The sequence below is a fragment of the Rattus norvegicus genome, chromosome 9 (genome assembly GCF_021556685.1).
Source record: "Rattus norvegicus strain SHRSP/BbbUtx chromosome 9, alternate assembly SHRSP_T2T, whole genome shotgun sequence".
Classification (NCBI taxonomy): domain Eukaryota; kingdom Metazoa; phylum Chordata; class Mammalia; order Rodentia; family Muridae; genus Rattus; species Rattus norvegicus.
Genome location: NC_141542.1, coordinates 18791501 through 18809842, shown reverse-complemented (window position 1 = coordinate 18809842; position 18342 = coordinate 18791501). Strand labels below are relative to the sequence as shown.

Below are 18342 nucleotides of genomic sequence, written 5' to 3'. Positions count from 1 at the left end.
CTCATGTATACTATCCTATCCTCTGCAATAGTGATATTTTGACTTCTTCCTTTCCAATCTGTATCCCTTTGACCTCCTCCTGTTGTCTGATTGCTCTGGCTAATGCTGGGGACAACATACAATGACAGGGACTGCCAGAAGAGGGCCTGGATGGAGACATCTCAAAAGCCTGCAGCAGGTTCAGAGCTAAACAAAAATTCACAGCTGAGGAATGCCGAATGGCTGAGAAACACCTAAAGAAATGTTCAACATCTTTAGTCATAAGGGAAATGCAAATCAAAACAACCCTGAGATTTCACCTCACACCAGTGAGAATGGCTAAGATCAAAAACTCATGTGACAGCAGATGCTGGCGAGGATGCAGAGAAAGAGGAACACTCCTCCATTTTTGGTGGGATTGCAGACTGGTACAACCATTCTGGAAATCAGTTTGGAGGTTCCTCAGAAAATTGGACATTGAACTGCCTGAGGATCCAGCTATACCTCTCTTGGGCATATACCCAAAAGATGCCTCAACATATAAAAGAGACACGTGCTCCACTATGTTCATCGCAGCCTTATTTATAATAGCCAGAAAAAGGAAAGAACCCAGATGCCCTTCAACAGAGGAATGGATATAGAAAATGTGGTACATCTACACAATGGAATATTACTCAGCTATCAAAAACAACGAGTTTATGAAATTCGTAGGCAAATGGTTGGAACTGGAAAATATCATCCTGAGTGAGCTAACCCACTCACAGAAAGACATACATGGTATGCACTCATTGATAAGTGGCTATTAGCCCAAATGCTTGAATTACCCTAGATGCCTAGAACAAACGAAACTCAAGACGGATGATCAAAATGTGAATGCTTCACTCCTTCTTTAAATGAGGAAAAAGAATACCCTTGGCAGGGAAGGGAGAGGCAAAGATTAAAACAGAGACTGAAGGAACACCCATTCAGAGCCTGCCCCACATGTGGCCCATACATATACAGCCACCCAATTAGACAAGATGGATGAAGCAAAGAAGTGCAGACCGACAGGAGCCGGATGTAGATCGCTCCTGAGAGACACAGCCAGAATACAGCAAATATAGAGGCGAATGCCAGCAGCAAACCACTGAACTGAGAATAGGTCCTCTATTGAAGGAATCAGAGAAAGAACTGGAAGAGCTAGAAGGGGCTCGAGACCCCAAAAGTACAACAATGCCAAGCAACCAGAGCTTCCAGGGACTAAGCCACTACCTAAAGACTATACATGGACTGACCCTGGACTCTGACCCCATAGGTAGCAATGAATATCCTAGTAAGAGCACCAGTGGAAGGGGAAGACCTGGGTCCTGCTAAGACTGAACCCTCAGTGAACTAGTCCATGGGGGGAGGGCGGCAATGGGGGGAGGGTTGAGAGGGGAACACCCATAAGGAAGGGGAGGGGGGAGGGGGATGTTTGCCCGGAAACCGGGAAAGGGAATAACACTCGAAATGTATATAAGAAATACTCAAGTTAATAAAAAAAAAAAAAAAAAAAAAAAAAAAAAAAAAAAAAAAAAAAAAAAAAAAAACAATGACTACGTTCAATAAATAGGCAAATGGAAAGAACTAGAAAATATCATCCACAGTGAGGTAATCCAATCACAGAAAAACACACTTGGTATGCTGTTGGGAGCGATGGCCTTGAAGCCCTCCATTATTGATGTTATTATTATGGTTAGCATTAAGTATGACTGGGTTCATGGAAAATCCCCAGCCAGCTGCAGAAGACTAATACAAATGTGGTGGTCAAAATGAATAATCATATGATCATGTGTGACGTTAAGATACCAAATGTCATGTCCTGTAACCTCTCTGAAAAACCAACAGCATGCTGACTAATAGATATGACAAACCTGTGACCTTTCTGAAACCTGTCAACATCAGCGGATTCCCTGACCACATGAATATTGTGTCCTTGGCGTGCATAAATGTTTCTTACTTCTCTCCTCTCTCTGTTACCCATTTTATGGTACAAATTCAGCCTTGGGGAAAAATAAAATTGTCGCCTTGATCAGACTCTTGTCTTGGAGTCCTTCTTCGCATCTCTTGTCCCTCATTCTCTTCCAGGTACTCAGCACCCCTCGTTGACAATATGCACTCATTGATAAGTGGATATTGACCAAAACCTCGAATTACCCAAGATGCAATCTGCAGATCTCAGGAAACTCAAGAAGAAGGATGACCAAAGTGCAGATACTCCCACTCCTTCTTAAAATGGGGAACAAAAATATCCATAGGAGGGGATATGGAGGCCAAATCTAAAGCAGAGACTGAAGGAACAGCCATTCAGAGTCTGCCACACATGTGGCCCATATATATACAGCCACCAAAACTAGGTAAGATTGATGAAGCTAAAAAGTGATTACTGAAAGCGACCGGATATATATCTCCAGACACATCCAGAGCATGTCAAATAAAGAGGTCAGTGCTAGCAGTAAACTACTGAACTGAGAACAGGACGCCCTTTATGGGAATTAGAAGAAGGATTCAAAGAGCTGAAGGGCTTGCAACCCCATAAGAACTCTATGCCAACCAAATAAACCACTAGCAAAAGACTATACATGGACTGACCCAGGGGTCCAACTGCATATGTAGGAGAGAATAGCCTTGTTGGGGCACCTGTGGAAGTGGAAGCCCTTGTTCTTAACAAGGTTGGACACTCAGTGCAGGGGAATGTCCAGGAAGGGGTTTCTAAGTGGCCTGGATTGGGGGACCATACATATGGGAGAGGGCACGGCAGGGTGGCTTATGGACCAAAAGCTGGGAAAGGGAATAGGTTTGAAATGTAAATAAAAAGTATATATCTATTAAAAAAATAAAATTTAAAAATATGATAATAATACTAAGAAATAATCAAAAAAAGAAAATGTGAATAAGAAAGAAATTTTAGGATTTGGAAAAAGATGAATGCCAGGTATTTGAAAAACTCTATGACCATGGTAAACACTTTAATATACGTGAGAAATATTTTTACATGTTAATGAACTGCATCTTTTTTTTACATAGTGAATGGAAATCCAGTCCCTTCCTGGGTGTGAGGCTAGGTATCCAGATGTAGTGGAATTCATTATTTGTTGGTCCTGAATCTTTGAGCCTGTTTCTAACTCAGCTTATGCCAAGGAAACTAGGCCAGGGTGATATCTAAGCCATTGACCAAACTATCTGTACTAACAATCACAGGTGAAATTCCACCTTGTAAATGGGAGGAGAGGAATAAAAGATACCTTTAAGGATTTAAAAAAAATGAAATGTACCCAAAAAATCCAATAAAAAGTTTAAAATAGGGGTTGGGGATTTAGCTCAGCTGTAGATTGCTTGCCTAGCGAGCGCAAGGCCCTGGGTTCGGTCCCCAGCTCGGAAAAAAAAGAAAAAAAAAAAAAGAAAAAAAAAGAAAAAGAAAAAAAGTTTAAAATAAAAATAACTTAGGAAATACAAAATACTGGGGTGCCATTCCACAATCATGATGTGTTTCTTCTGTGATAGCTTATAGGTTAATTTACTTCTCTATGACTGTTTTCTTATTTGAAAGTAAGAAATGGCATCATCTGTGGAGTGGATGGTGAGAACAAAAGCTTTGCCTAACTTGAATAATCGATCCCTCCCAAGCACATGCTTAACATTCTAAGCACAGGGAAATTTCGTGAGGGGATTAAAAAACAAAATCCAAACATAAAACAGGAACAACAATGATTTAAAAACATTCTGCACGCTGGGTATGAAGGCATGTTACAACTTTAATCAGCTTTGTAGGTATTTCTAATAAACACACAAAGAAACAAAAATCCCATCACAGTCCTAGCAGTTGCATCCAACAAAGAGAGAGCTGTGAGGTAGTGCGTGCTGCTTCTTTCCCCAGATACCCCTGGGCCTCAAGCCTGCACCCAGTGAGCTGGACCAAGAGCAGCCAGGTTGAAATTCCTGCTGCCATGGCAGGATTCTGCAGGAACATTTCCCTTTGACAACAAGGAACCTGTGTGGAGGAGACCTCTTGGTGAGTCCACAAGGACTCTAAGTGTCCTATTCTACAGGGAGAAGCCCTGCCAGGTCTTTGACAAGGCCAGCCAGTTGTTTGGGGAAGTCTCTGGTCCTGTGGTAGAGGGTGAGGAATGGCAGAAAGAATGGCAGCTCCACTGAGAGCAAAGGATAACCCTTCTAGGTCTATGACCTCCTAATTAATTTATCTTTTCACCTGATGCCTATTCACATTTTCTTACTATCATACAACTGTGATCTTGACGAGCAGCTGGTCTCTTGTTTTCTTAATCAGTTCTTTGTTGTCACAGACGTTTTTAACTTACTCCAGCCCATGAGAATTATTCATACATTCTGTATGCAGTAGGACCCTTGGTGGGCCTGTCATCTCAAAAATAGAAGGTTCAGTAATCCAAAAGATTGGACTCTAGTTTACCTCAGGCCAGGAAAGAAGTCAGCCACCATTAGTAAAAGAGCAAGGGAAAAATTACATAGGAAAAACAAGTGCCCTAATCAGAAGAAAAGATCCTCAACTTCTAAGGGGTGCACATCTGCACCCCTCTCTTCTGAGCTTTGTAAAGTGATGTTGTATAACTGTAGATGGTAGGAAAAGGCAGAGCTCTTCCCAGAAAGGTCAAACATGATTTTCACTCTTACATCTGTGAGGTGGGGTGGCATTATAGCACACATTCATGTTGAATTATTATAACACCTAGGATAAGAATACAGAATCCATATATCACAATGCCAAATGGACTCCCTCCTGAACTTATGGACCCATTAAAATTGAGGTTCAACCTGAACTCAGGCCATTACACTCCCTTCCCATCCTCCTGATTCTTATGTTTGGTAGGAGTAAAGGATCATGGTGCAGCCCCCAATATTCTCATGCCTAGACTTGCCTATTCAGGAAGAATGATATTGGAGAAGTGATGGCTATGTGGTTACAATGTAGTAACACAAGCTCCAAGTTGACATTTGCTCACTGATGTCCAATTTAATTTTCTTGTTATATTTGAGAAAGGGAGGATGCCCTACTTTATATATAAAAGGGAAAGAAATTTATTATTTTATATATGCCCTGTAGTTGGTCCCTATGTTCCCAAGAAAAAGGAGTTTTTATTGCAAAAAAATAGGATTATATACCATTGATTTTGTGAAATACATGGCTATGTAATTGGAAACAATGCCAGCTGTCAAGGACTGCACACTAATCAACTATTTCTTGGTTTTATATATTCAGAGGTATAGAAGAAACATATTGGCCTCCAGAAAAAGGGAAAAGCTTAGGAATCGATATGTGTATCACATGCATTGTCTCAGGTAGTAGATTTACTTTTAAGAAAAAACTGCCTCCCCCTTGGCCCCTAGAGATTTGGGTGCTAAGAAAAATCTGTTCTCCAATTGAGGGTTGTAAGCAACTCTCCCCAGCAAAAGCATTGTTGACTTTTAATGAAGCAGAGAGAAACATCTAGCTTTGAAATAGAGGTTGCCAAATGGTATTCCCAGTGACACATGAGAGACTGGAGGAATGGGTCTCCACAGAAATTCATCACTTTGGAGAGAGTTGGTTAGTAGGTAGGCCATAGAACTTTCCATTGACATCATCAGTAAGCCCTTCACTGGACAATCTTTTGTATCTAAGAGATCCCTAGAATCTTCTGTGATGTCACCAGTGTTGTGGTGACACCAACTGCCTTTGAGATATTCCTTCAGTTCCCTTTGGGTTCACAAGCAGGCATGTTTCGCCAGCTGCTCAGGCTATTTTGGAAGGAAAAGGGAGATCAAGGAGAGACCACACCAGGTCAGAGGGAAGCTGACCCCCTCTCTAGTGAAACAAGAAGGAGGAAATCATGCTGGGGAAGGCTTGGTGAGTCCTAGGCAGAGTTGGGGTATATCCTCAAGGAGGTAGGTTTGAGATGTGCCTTCTAAGACTGGCCTTACAAGCAGGAGCCTTGGGATTTCTCAAAGGCAAACCAAGAGTCAGGAGTTCCTAATCTTTAATTTGAGAGAAAGCCAGAAAGTGGTGCCTTCAGTGTCTTTTCTTGAAGCTTTTTAAATGTGAGTGTCAATGAATGGCAGGAGGAGGCACTGTGAGATTAACAATGTGACCATCCATGGTTGGGAGTTGAAGCATTTCATCCTCTAGATTACTGTAGGTTACATAAGTCTCTGATGGCGAGAACAAGGAAGGATGCACCCCTAGTCTTGAATTGAGTTCTTAGACACTTTTGGCTGCAACACAGATGATTAGAGCTTGATGGTGCTAAGCATTATGAACTCCAGGATTAACTGCACCACATCTGATATGAGATAACATTGTCCCAGATGTTCATGTATCAGTCAGGTTATACTTTTCAGGGTGAGGGGTCCTGTAATAGTGAGTGTGGCACGAGTATGGCATTAGAGGTTGGGAAGAGGGACATAGCTTAAGAATCCACCTTTAAGAAAGCTTTTCTGCTCTCTTAGGGATTCACCCAGTCTCTACCATTTTCCCTTCCTCAACCTCCTCTTGGGATTCAGAAGGATCTTTTCTGCCCGTGGTCCATCAAATATACAAATTCACTTGGGTTTATCTATCTACAGGTTTTGATAGGAAGGCATCATCCCAAAGTGTCATCAGTAAACAAGAGGAGCTTCTAAAGGAACTGGAGGAGCTCAAATTTGAAATCAAGAAGTGTCAATTTTAGAGGGATGAACTTTATCAAATCCTGGACCTTTATATCTATGATGAGTGGGACCACAGGTAGTCATTATGCCCAGTAACCTGTTCACATTCTTGTGCTTTCTTTCTGCTAACCTGAGATTTCCTCATAGCACGAGAGAGTTTCACCTCTCATGCTGGATTTTAAGGAGCCTTGGCAGGCATTATCTTGTGAGATAAGCTAGGTGCTGTGTGTGTTTAGGGTTAACCTTTTTTGTAGTTTAGCCTGAGGTGGTTGGAGAGGCATTGGTTCTGTCAGCAGCTAGAAGGACCTGGTCACACTTGCTGCAACTGTGGGAGTGAAAGAAATGCCTGCACGGCATCACTCTTTTACTCTGATTTTGTTCATTATACACTGATTCTATGGCACCTCCATGGATGTAGTTGGCATTCTAAATGTGTTTGGATATGGGTTGGTATGTATGTATGTGGAAGTATATGTGGTGTTTTACTCAGGATCAGGACATCTGGGACCTTTGATGGGGTCTGAGGATTTGTTTGATCAACACTTTGCAGGTCATGATAGTGATGAGTACGTGGAGGCCCACACTGATCAAAAGAGCACTTTGCTCCTTCTGTATACCTTGGTGGCACACAGGACTCTCCTGAGGGGAGGAAGTGCTATAAATCCTCTTCCCTGTCAAACATAGTTATGCCCTCTGAGAATTCATGTAATGATAGAAACCAAGGATTGAGTATACCTGCTTTCAAAACAAGAGAAATGTCATCACAGCTTTCGCTGGGCCCAAAGCTGTGGCACAGACTGGAGCAATCTTCTTCCTGAACTAGTCAATTCCATCATGCTCACCTGGCCAGCTCTTGAAGGTCAGGTCCCTCCAACTGGTACCGTGGCTCTGTTTTCCTGTGCCCAGGATAATAAGTTTAATCAGTACAACTACTTCAAAGGAGCAAGAATGTGCTATATACTGGGTTTAAGTAATTGAGAGAACAGTCTGATTTCACCTAATTTTTTTTACCTGCTTTGATCGTTAGTTTTTTATTTTTTTAACTATCCAGTGATGGTTTATTGTGACCTAGAAAGGGTCACTGTGGGAATAAATTCTTGACAGTTGTTACTCCAAACAGGCAGGTCTCAGGCTCTGCCCACTCCTATAGAGTAAGTCTTTGCAGAACCATATCTCCCCAGGATTCCAAGGAGTCCTTATTTCAAAACAAAATTTGCTTATTTACATGGAAATATTTTCTGTGGATTGAGTCTCACTGTTGGGTTTTGGTCTGGTTTTTGATTTTGCCACTTTCTTCCCTTCTACCATTCCTTGAATTTGAACTTTTTATTATATATTTTTTATTTACACTTCACCTAATTCTGAAATCATGAGTTCAAAACATTATTTGTTCCTTTGGCCATGACCTAACCCAGGCTGGATGTCGAATTGCCAGTACTTCAATCCGAACATGAGATGAGAATGATGGCTATGCAAATGATGACCAACTCAATAAGTGATGCCATGGAGAGGTACAAGGAGCTCATACAAGTGAACAGTTCCTACCGGTGAGTCGCTGACAGAGATGAGAACCCAGCACTAGGCAGGGAATGCTTCTGTCCTGTATGACTTTGAACAAAAGTCAGGGCTCTGGTTCCATGGTGTCTGACTCTTAACAAGAAGCCTGCCTCCTGGCAAGTGTCTTAGATTTGTAGCTCTTGGACTCAGTTGTCCTACATGTGAAGGGTGTAGAAGACCCTCCAATTGTTATTTTCCCCAATAAGGATCCTCTAGATAGAAAAGGTTTGCACCATGATGGGAATATCAATCAACTCTGAATCTCTAGGACTCTAACTGGAGATATAAAGACCTGTCATCCATGAGAAACACATGGAAAGACTATATAGTTATTGGGTGGTCTATCCTCCCTCAGAGGGGATTTGACCTCTACTTGCAGATGATTTCAGCATACTATGGACATATGAGCTCCCTTATGGACCATTTCTTCTACCTTGATTTATATAAACCGTCTTAGTGTCAGGATTTTCAGAAATACTTTCATTCACAGGGAATGTGTCCTCTGGATTTGACCTCCTCTAATTGGTGCTAACTTGTATAGTGTCGCTCTAGTCTGGGGATTTCTGGGGATGAGGACCCTTGAAGGGATGATTGTACTTGCAAGAGTGACAGGCAAATAGAAGCTGGCTGGGATTTACCATTTTTTGTTTGTGTTTCAGCATCAGGCACTCCCAGCTCCTGCGTGAACAAACTCAATTGAAGAACAATATACAGATTTTGCTGAATGAGAAGAGAAAACTGCTGGTGGAGCAGACTGAACTGCCAGCATCCTCTGTGGAGGCAAAGAGGCTCTGTGAAGAGGCCAGAATGAACATCTGTGACCCCAGTGCCAAGCAACAGCAGGTAGGGTTAGGACTCAGGGTCAGGCTGTCCTCATGTCTTACCATAAACATAGTCAACCAATGTAACTGTTTATTGACGGATCTATGTCCTGACCTAGGTCTCATCCAAGTGTTCATTTATGTGATGGTTTACAAGGCTTTCTGTGGAGATAGCCCATCTTCAAGAAACTGCATGTTTGGAAAGCAAATCCTCCTGCTCTTCGAGAATCTGCAGTTTATTAAGGGAGATGGGTTGATCACACATCACAGCACTACATGCCATATGTGTGGAGGGTGCTATGTGGGTGCCCCTCTTTAGACTAGAGCAGGGCTTTGAGGGATGAAGCAAAAGCCCAGAGCCCATTTTCTTTGCAGGGGTCCTGTGAGATTCCAGGAACTAAATAGTTTAGAAGGAGGAGAGCCTGGTGGAAATGCCAAAGAAATGGTTGTCATTGTCATCTTTTGGTGGATTCGTTCTTTCTCCACCATTTTCCCTGTATATCAAGACCATCTCTTCATGCTTCCTAAATCATGGGTACGTGACAGAGAATGAGTAGCAGCATGTCAGTCCTGTTTTGTTTGAGTGTTGCTGGAGAGTTCATATCTTGACCTTATACTCTGTAGATGCTTGGAAAAGCAGGGATGTGGAAAGGTGTTCTCAAAACCTGACAATTGGCATGAGAGATTTGAGACTTCAAGAACAGAGTTATCTACCCCCATTCTCATCAAGAAGAGTGCTATCTAGGCCTTTTTGTTCCTCTCAGGAAAAATGGCTGAGTAGTGATTCTCTCTTAAAATACTTGCTTTGAATAGTCTATATTATGTTGTTCCTCCAGTATGATGGGATTTTCATTGTTTTCTGCCGACTTGCGATTTTTGGTGTGTGTGTGTGTGTGTGTGTGTGTGTGTGTGTGTGTGTGTGTCTGTGTGTGTGTGTCTGTGTGTGTGTGTGTCTGTTTGTGCTTGTTTGTGTGTGTGTCTGCATGTGTGTGTGATAGAGTATGTGTGTGTTTGTGTGTGTGTGTGAGTGTGTGTGTGAGTGTGTGTTAGTGAGTGTGTGTATATGTGACTCTGTGTGTGTGTGTGCCTGTGTGTGTGTACCAGCTGTAGCTCAGCATGTTTATGCTCATGTTGTGGATTTAATTCTGTATGATTTTTGAAGTGTTTCTAGTATGGGTTCTTTTGTGTGTGTGTGTGAGTGTGTGTGTGTGTGTGTGTGTGTGTGTGTGTGTGTGTGTACCAGCTGTGGCTCAGCATCTTTATGCTCATGTTGTGGGTTTAATTCTGGATGATTTTTCAAGTTCTTCTTGTATGGGTTCTTTGTGTGTGTGTGTGTGTGTGTGTGTGTGTGTGTGTGTGTTTCCCTGTGCATAATTGCACAGCTGAGTCTCTATTACCCTGTTTCATGAGAAAAAGAATCTAAGTGTTCACTTTGCCTCCATGAATATCAAATATAGAACCCCAATCACTTGGAATCTCCACCTAGCTCTGTACAGCAAAAGAACCCAAAACACTTGTAAAGTTAGATTTTCAAGTGATTAGGGAAAAATGACTGATCTGCATTGAAATCCTTTGGATCACATCAAAGGAATAGATTACATGGAGGTAAGGGGGCTTCTTTATAAAATCCATTGATTTATGATCCTTCTCTGTTCTTTGTGAATGGTGAAAGCCCACTGGAATGTTGTGTCACTCACTGTGTCTTCTCCAAGGTTGCTTTCCACATTGCCTGCTACCACTTCTTTCCAGCTATCTTGGCACACTACAGCTTCCCCTGGGAATTTGGCTTGGATTTTATTCATTGAGAATTTGAATTGCTTGGAGTTGTATCGTCATCCAGCAAAAGTCCCATAGCTATGCTGTGGTGCAAGAACAGGGCAGTTTCAGGAGCCCCTTTAGGTGCACAGATAATCTAAAGCACTCCCCTATGTTATCTGTGTAGCATTCTGCAAGTGCTGTCAATCAACATCATTTTCTCTCAGTTAATTTCAGCCTCAATGGAGTCAGGAGAAATGATGAAATTCAGATGGGTCTGTTAGTGGACGATCAGAAAGGCCTGTGAGAAGCCATGTTCTTTAAGTGGAACAGAAGTGTTAGTTGACCCAGAGATCCCAGAGAAAAGAATAGGTGTCTAACTAGAGCAACTAGAGCACATCTGGGTTGTAGTGGTCCAAGGAGGGAAACTGTATGAGAGGTTGGAGCCCTTCAATGGGTTATGACTCAGTGTGAGATAATCCATGTAAGCATTTATTTATTTACTCCAAATATCTGTGACACAATCACATTATAGGTAGAAAAATTGTTCATATGGATCCTGGTTATGGAGATTTCCTAAGATCTGGGGTCATAGCTTTGGGCATGAAGTCACACAGGGTATGGTAAAGACAGCTCCTATTAGAAGAAGCTGCACACTATGGGGACAGTCTGAAACAGTGAACAAGAAGAGGAGTCTAGTCCACCACCAACATATGATCATTTGCTGGGAAACAATACTGCTCTACTCAGGCTTGGGAACTTGCTAAGCCAGATTGGTAATAGGGAAAGAACACTGATTCTATGTCGGCTTATTGGAGGACAACACATCACTGACTGAGCTTTCTGTAGGCTATGACCACTATGTACATATCCCACTCAACATTTGTTTTTATGCCTCCAGAGTATCCTGGGGAATCATTGTATTAAGCATTGAAAGGGAAAGTAAACACTGCAATGTACTATGTTTATATTGTGTAAGCACAAATGGCTTGTGTGTTTACGAGTTTGTATTAGTGTGTCTGTGTGTCTGTGTGTCTGTTTGTGTGTGCACACATGCATGCATGCTTCCATTGACAGTACACTCATCTGATGACCAGGATAAGGAAGGATTACAGGAAAGAATGCAGGACATTCTGAAGCAGAAAGAACTGATCACCCAGGAAAGTGGCTTGGGTGGAACAATGTAGAAGCATTCTGATATTTTTGAGGTCAGGTAGAAACACAGACTGGAAGAAGCCAATTGGATTTCCTGTCTCTATATAAATATCCTTTTTGGATGGCTGACCACTGACAAGGTTTTCCCCATCAGTCACCTAAAGAACTAGCCAGAGTTTTGTTCTGGTACAGTTTATGTGAATTTTGTCCATGACACAATATGTATAATCCTCAGGATTTCTTTGTATTTTGTACTTTTTCTTCCTGTTAACTCTCTGATAAGATCTGAGGTCATTTTCTCTTCTGTTGTCTCACAAATTGCATTACAATAACCATAGTCTTACAGGGGTGCTGTTATGTATCTCCATCACAATAAACTTTACTGTTCCTTGTGTATGCTGTGAGGATTTGCTGTGAGCACATTCTCAGTGATTACAGGATCTGTGCGGTGAGCATGAATTTGAAGTGTGATGGCTTCTCTGTGTATTTGCAGATTCAGTGGTTACAAATTGAACCTAGGCAGGTTCCTTCAGTGCTAACATAATCAGAACTTTCACCACAATTCTGTGCATGTTCTCCAGAAGGAATCCACATGGTATTCTAGGTTGCTCATGCCATTCTTGAACTCAGATTCAGACCCAGCTACAATGTTATTATTCAATATAATAAACCTGGCCCAGTGACAAAATATGCTCATTTTTCTCTTAATTCCAGTACAGTGCATATTCCACAGTTCAAATTCTAGCAGTTTGAAAAGCTGAGATATTTATCCAAGCCCAGGTACTCTATGACACTTGGGAATGCAGGGACTGACCTCAGCTGATTGTCCAACTGAATAGAGCTGATGTAAGAGGGAGAGCTGAATTGACAACCACTCACTAAACCTTTATTCCCTTGCTCTGCTAGGTCTGAAATTCTCCAGCAGAAACTCGAACATGACACAGACCAGGACAAGATCTCCCTTGGAGAGAAGAGCTACAGGAGGAGAACTAAGTATGCACAGCAAATACACCACTATTGCATCTCACCTGTAATGTCCATAGCAATTGTGGACTGCATTTTCCTCCTTTAGTTTAACTTCTTTGGATTGAATAGGCCGTACTTTCACCCCAGCTCTCTCCAGCAAGTGTGCACTTTTAGAGGGACCCAGAGAAGTGTTGATGCACATCAATCAAGAGCTGCTGGTCATCCAGAAAGACTGTGCACGTGTAAATTTGTACTTGTCCTGATGGGTCATCCAGAAGAGTTTCATGGAGATCAGTTCACAATATTGGAAAGTCTTTGAGACAAAGTCTGTAATATCATTTATACTCAGTATTGGTAGGCTTTTACCTTAATACTCCCACTCCAACAAAACAGACCTACTTCCACTTCTCTTGAAAATATTATTACCATCAGTAACTGCTTGTCTACTATGTCTCCAAGGCAAGCCACAGGCTGTAAGTCTATTCTGCAAAAGGAGCAGCAAACGAATGCTTAGCGCAATTCCTCTATTTAAAGTTTGCTTCGGTTTTTGTTAATTTGGTTATTTGGTTTTCCTTCTATTCATTTGAAGATTTGTTATTAATCTGTTTTTGTTGTTTTGTTCATTTTGTTTTCTATTTTGATAAGGATATAGACTGTATATATTGACTACCTGCATCTGGTTACTATCAAGTAAATTGGATGTATTCTGGTAAATAAAGGAGTAATCTCAAACTCTTCACTCTTAAGAACCTTCTTTATTGATCACTAATGTCAACATCTGAAGTCCCACAGTGATCAGGGAGGGATGGATCTCTGCATTCGCATGGGGACTGGGCATCAGTCTTACTTCCCAGTGAGACTGAGATTCAAAGGCATTTATACAGTCACTGTTCACTGCGTTTCCAACTCTGTGAATTTCAAGTTCATCATGCATACATTACCCACTGTTCAGGGTGAGGGGTCCTGTGATAGTGAGTGTGGCACGTGTACGGCATTAGAGGTTTGGAAGAGGGACATAGCTTAAGAATCTCCCGTTTAGAAAGCTTTTCTGCTCTTTCAGGGATTCACCCAGTCTCTGCCATTTCCCCTTCCTCAACCTCCTTTTGGGATTCAGAATGAACTTTTCCTCCCATGGTCCATCAAATATGCGAATTCACTTGGGTTTATCTATCTACAGGTTTTGGTAGGAAGGCATCATCCCAAACTGTCATCAGTAAGGAAAAGGAGCATCTAAAGGAACTGGAGGAAGTCAAATTTGAATCCAGAAGTGTCAATTCAAGAGGGATGAACTTAATGGGTTGGGGATTTAGCTCAGCAGTAGAGCGCTTGGCGCAAGTCCCAGGGTTCGGTCCCCAGCTCTGGGAAAAAAAAAAAAGGAGAGGGATGAACTTTATCAAATCCTGGACCTTTATATCTATGATGATTGGGACCACAGGTAGTCATTATGCCCAGTAACCTGTTCACTGTCTTGTGCTCTCTCTCTGCTAACCCAGGATTTCCTCATAGCACGAGAGAGTTTCACCTCTCATCCTGGATTTTAAGGAGATTTGGCAAGCATTTGCTTGTGAGATAAGCTAGGTGCTGTGTGTTTAGGGTCAACCTCTTTTGTACTTGACCCTGAGCTCCTTGGATTAGCGTTGGTTCTGTCAACAGCTAGAAGGACCTGGTCACACTGGCTGCCTGTAAGTGAGGGAATGAAATGCCTGCACGTCATCATTCTTTTCCTCTGATTTTGTTCATTATACACTGATTCTATGGCACCTCCATGCATGTAGTTGGGATTCTGCTTGTGCTTGTATATGGGTTGGTTTGTATGTTTGTGAAAGTGTTTGTGGGGTTTAAGCTCTCGGTCAGGGAGTCTGGGGAGTTTGATGGGATCTGAGGATTTGTGTGGTGGATAGTTTGCAGGTCATGATGGTGGGGATGCCCACATGGATCAACTGAGCACTTTGCATCTTCTATTTACTTAGGTGGTAGATAGGACTCTCCTGAGGGAAGGAGGGGTTACAAATCCTCTTCCCTGTCAAAGTAGTTATGCCCTCTGGGAATTCATGGAACAGTAGGAAACAAGGTTTGAGAATCCCTGTTTTCATAACAAAAGAAATGTCATCACAACTATCTGTTGGACCCAAGCCACTGCAGTACAGAGGGTCTTTGGAGAACCATATTGCCACAGCTTTTTAAAGAGTCCATATTTCAAAATAATTCTTTGCTGATTTGTGTAGAAATATTTCCTTGAAAGAATTGTTTTTGGAGTCTCACTGTTGTGTTTTTGCTTTGGTCTTTGTATTTGCCACATTCTTCCCTCCCCCTCATTTCTTAAATTTGAATTTTTTATTGGGTTTTTTTATTTACAATTCACCTAATTCTGAAATCATGAGTTCAGGTGGTTATTTATTCCTTGGGCCATGTCCCAACACAGGCTGGATGTCGAATTGCCAATACTTCAATCCGAACATGAGATGAGAATGATGGCTATGCAAATGATGACTAAATCAATAAGTGATGCCATGGAGAGGTACAAGGAGTTCATACAAGTGAACAGTTCCTACCAGTGAGTCGCTGACAGAGATGAGAACCCAGCACTAGGCAGGGATGCTTCTGTCCTGTATGACTTTGAACCAAAGTCAGGGCTCTGGTTCTGTAGTGTCTGACTCTTAACAAGAAGCCTGCCTTATGGCAAGGGTCTTAGATTTGTAGCTCTTGGACTCAGTTGTCGTACATGTGAAGGGTGTAGAAGACCCTCCAATTGTTATTTTCCCCATTAAGGATCCTCTAGATAGAAAGTTTTGTACCATAATGGGAATTTCAATCAACTCTGAATCTCTAGGACTCTGACAGGAGATTTAAAGATCTATGATCCATGAGAAACACATGGAAAGATTGTACAGTTATTGGGTCTTCTATCCTCCCTCAGAGGGGCTTTCCCCACCACATGAAGATGGTTTCACCATACCATGGACATACGAGCTCCCTTATGGACCATTTCTTCTTCCTTGATTTATATAAACCGTCTTCGTGTCAGGATTATGAGAAGTATTTGATTCATGTGGAATGTGGATTCTGGATTTGACCTCCTCTAATTGGTGCTAACCTGTATAGTGTGGCTCTATTCTGGGGATTTCTGGGGATGAGGACCCTTGAAGGGATGATTGTACTTGCAAGAGTGACAGGCAAATAGAAGCTGGCTGGGATTTACCATTGTTTGTTTGTGGTTCAGCATCAGGCACTCCCAGCTCCTGCGTGAACAAACTCAATTGAAGAATATACAGATTTTGCTGAATGAGAAGAGAGAACAGCTGGTGGAGCAGACTGAACTGCCAGCATCCTCTGTGGAGACAAAGAGGTTCTGTGAAGAGGCCGGAATGAACATCTGTGTCCTCAGAGCCAAGCAACAGCAGGTAGGGTTAGTCCTCAGGGTCAGGCTGTCCTCATGTCTTACCGTAAACATAGACAAACCAATGTAACTGTCTATTGATGGATCCATGTCCTGACCTAGGTCTCATCCAAGTGTTCATTTATGTGATGGTTTACAAGGCTTTCTGTGGAGATAGCCCCTCTTCAAGAAACTGCATGTTTGGAAAGCAAATGCTCCTGCTCTTCGAGAATCTGCACTTCATTAAGGGAGATAGGTTGATCACACATCACAGCACTACATGCCATTATGTGTGGAGGGTGCTATGTGGGAGCCCCTCTTTAGACTAGAGCATGGCTTTGAGGGATGAAGCAAAACCCTGAAGCTCATTTTCTTTTCAGGGATCTTGTGAGACTCCAGGAAGTAAATAGTTTTCAAGGAGGAGACCCTCATGGAAATGCCAAAGAAATGGTTCTCATTGTCATTTGTGGTGGCTTTTGTTCTTCCTCCCCTCATGTCCCTGTATATGAAGATGGTGCCTTCATGCTTCATAGATCTTGGGTAACTACAGAGCCTGAGGAGCAGCATGTCAGTCCTGTCTTATTTGAGTGCTCCTGGAGAGTTCATAACTGGGCCTTACAATCTGAAGCTGGTTAGAAGAGCAAGGATGTGGAAATGTTTCTCAAAGGCTGACGGTTGCCATGAGAGATTTGAGACTTCAAGAACAAAGTTATACATATGTACCCCCAATTCTCACCAAGAAAGGTGCATTGCTGTGCTGACCTGCATCTTAGGGAGCATGTGGAGAGGCCAGTTCATGACATGGAATTTTGTCCAGTCATTATCCAACTTAGTCCTTTAAGCCCAGGTCTCTCAACAAACCTGAAGCTTAGTGTTTTGTTCTGGCCAGCAGTCTTTGCATCTCCAGTCCAGTTCCAGGTGGAGCCCCCTCTCTTATTTGTCTCAACACATTCTTAAACCATTCAGCTATTTTAAAAATAATGATTAGATTTCTTTACTTTACCTGAACAGAGGAATCCCCCAGGAAGATTCTGGTTTGTCTTATTGGCTTCACCATGATATTGCATGGAATCCTAGAGTGCAACCCTCTGCTGACATGCTTTGCTGACTATATCATGGGCACGGCATTCTTTCAGGATAGATTCCCTCTCAATATTGTACACAGTGCTGCATTTCAGAAAAGTCACTGTATGTTATTTATTTAGCCTCCTTCTGACTGACATTGAGGTTGTTTTAACATCACATGAACACTAATGTGATGAAAAGTTCCTGGTAAATGACCATGAATCGCTGTCTTCTCTGATGCTTCCAAGGTCTTCTAAGAAGGAAACAGGGTAGTTTTAGTGAGGGGCCTATGATGAGTCAACATAGAGCTTGATGGAGTCTTTTCCCTCTCTCTTGGGAATTTGATGTTGTGTTGTTTAGGCTATCTGTGCAGAACATGTAACTTACTCGTAGGACCAGAAAGTATCTGCATAGAAAGGTTTCCTGAAGTGGAAATGAGTACAGACCAGGGCAGCACAGCCTGCTTGAGTCTAAGAGACTCGTACACAGCATTGTTCCCACTAATTTCTCACTCAACAGGAAATGTGCTGCGTAAGAGCAAAGTTTTCATTTGTGCATGCGAGTGTGTATTTGTGTGTGTGTGTGTGTGTGTTTGTGTTTGCAGTAGTGAATGTGTTTCCCTCTATTTCCAAGTATCATAAGAAAAGAATTCTAAGAGTTCACTTTACATCCATGAAACATGAAATACAGCTGCCCAGTCATTTGGCATCTCCATGTAGCTCTGTACAGCAAAAGGACACCTAAGTTATTAATTTATTCTGTTTACAAAAAAATCGCAACAGAATTATCTTGTGAAGTCTGGGGGAGGAGTGGAAATATGTTCAAGTGAGTCGTTTTTCACAGTGGTAACAAATGGTACAGGCCTGGAGCTTGCAGGTCCCTTTTTGTTATGGTGTAGAAGCAGGACAATAAAGTCCTGTAGAAATGCAACCCCCAAAAAGAGGACACAAAAACACCTGTAAAGTTAGATTTTCAAGTGATTGTGGG

At 42.0% G+C, this 18342-nt stretch overlaps 1 protein-coding gene across 1 annotated transcript; it reads left to right on the top strand.

Annotated features, from left to right (window-relative positions):
* Positions 1–8075: 8075 nt before the first annotated feature.
* Positions 8076–13899, top strand: LOC148003394 (disks large homolog 5-like). Its single transcript, XM_087568582.1, has 3 exons — positions 8076–8207; positions 8877–9060; positions 12855–13899. The coding sequence occupies exons 1-3, from the start codon at positions 8116–8118 to the stop codon at positions 12858–12860; spliced, it is 282 nt and encodes a 93-aa protein (XP_087424708.1). The 5' UTR covers positions 8076–8115; the 3' UTR covers positions 12861–13899.
* Positions 13900–18342: the final 4443 nt, after the last annotated feature.

What these genes read in the sequence shown, in the direction of transcription:
- LOC148003394 (XM_087568582.1), top strand. Translation starts at nt 8,116, where the DNA reads ATGAGAATGATGGCTATGCAAATGATGACCAACTCAATAAGTGATGCC. An exon ending in CAAGTGAACAGTTCCTACCG is followed by an intron (nt 8,208 to 8,876) that starts GTGAGTCGCTGA and finishes TTTGTGTTTCAG; the next exon opens with CATCAGGCACTCCCAGCTCC.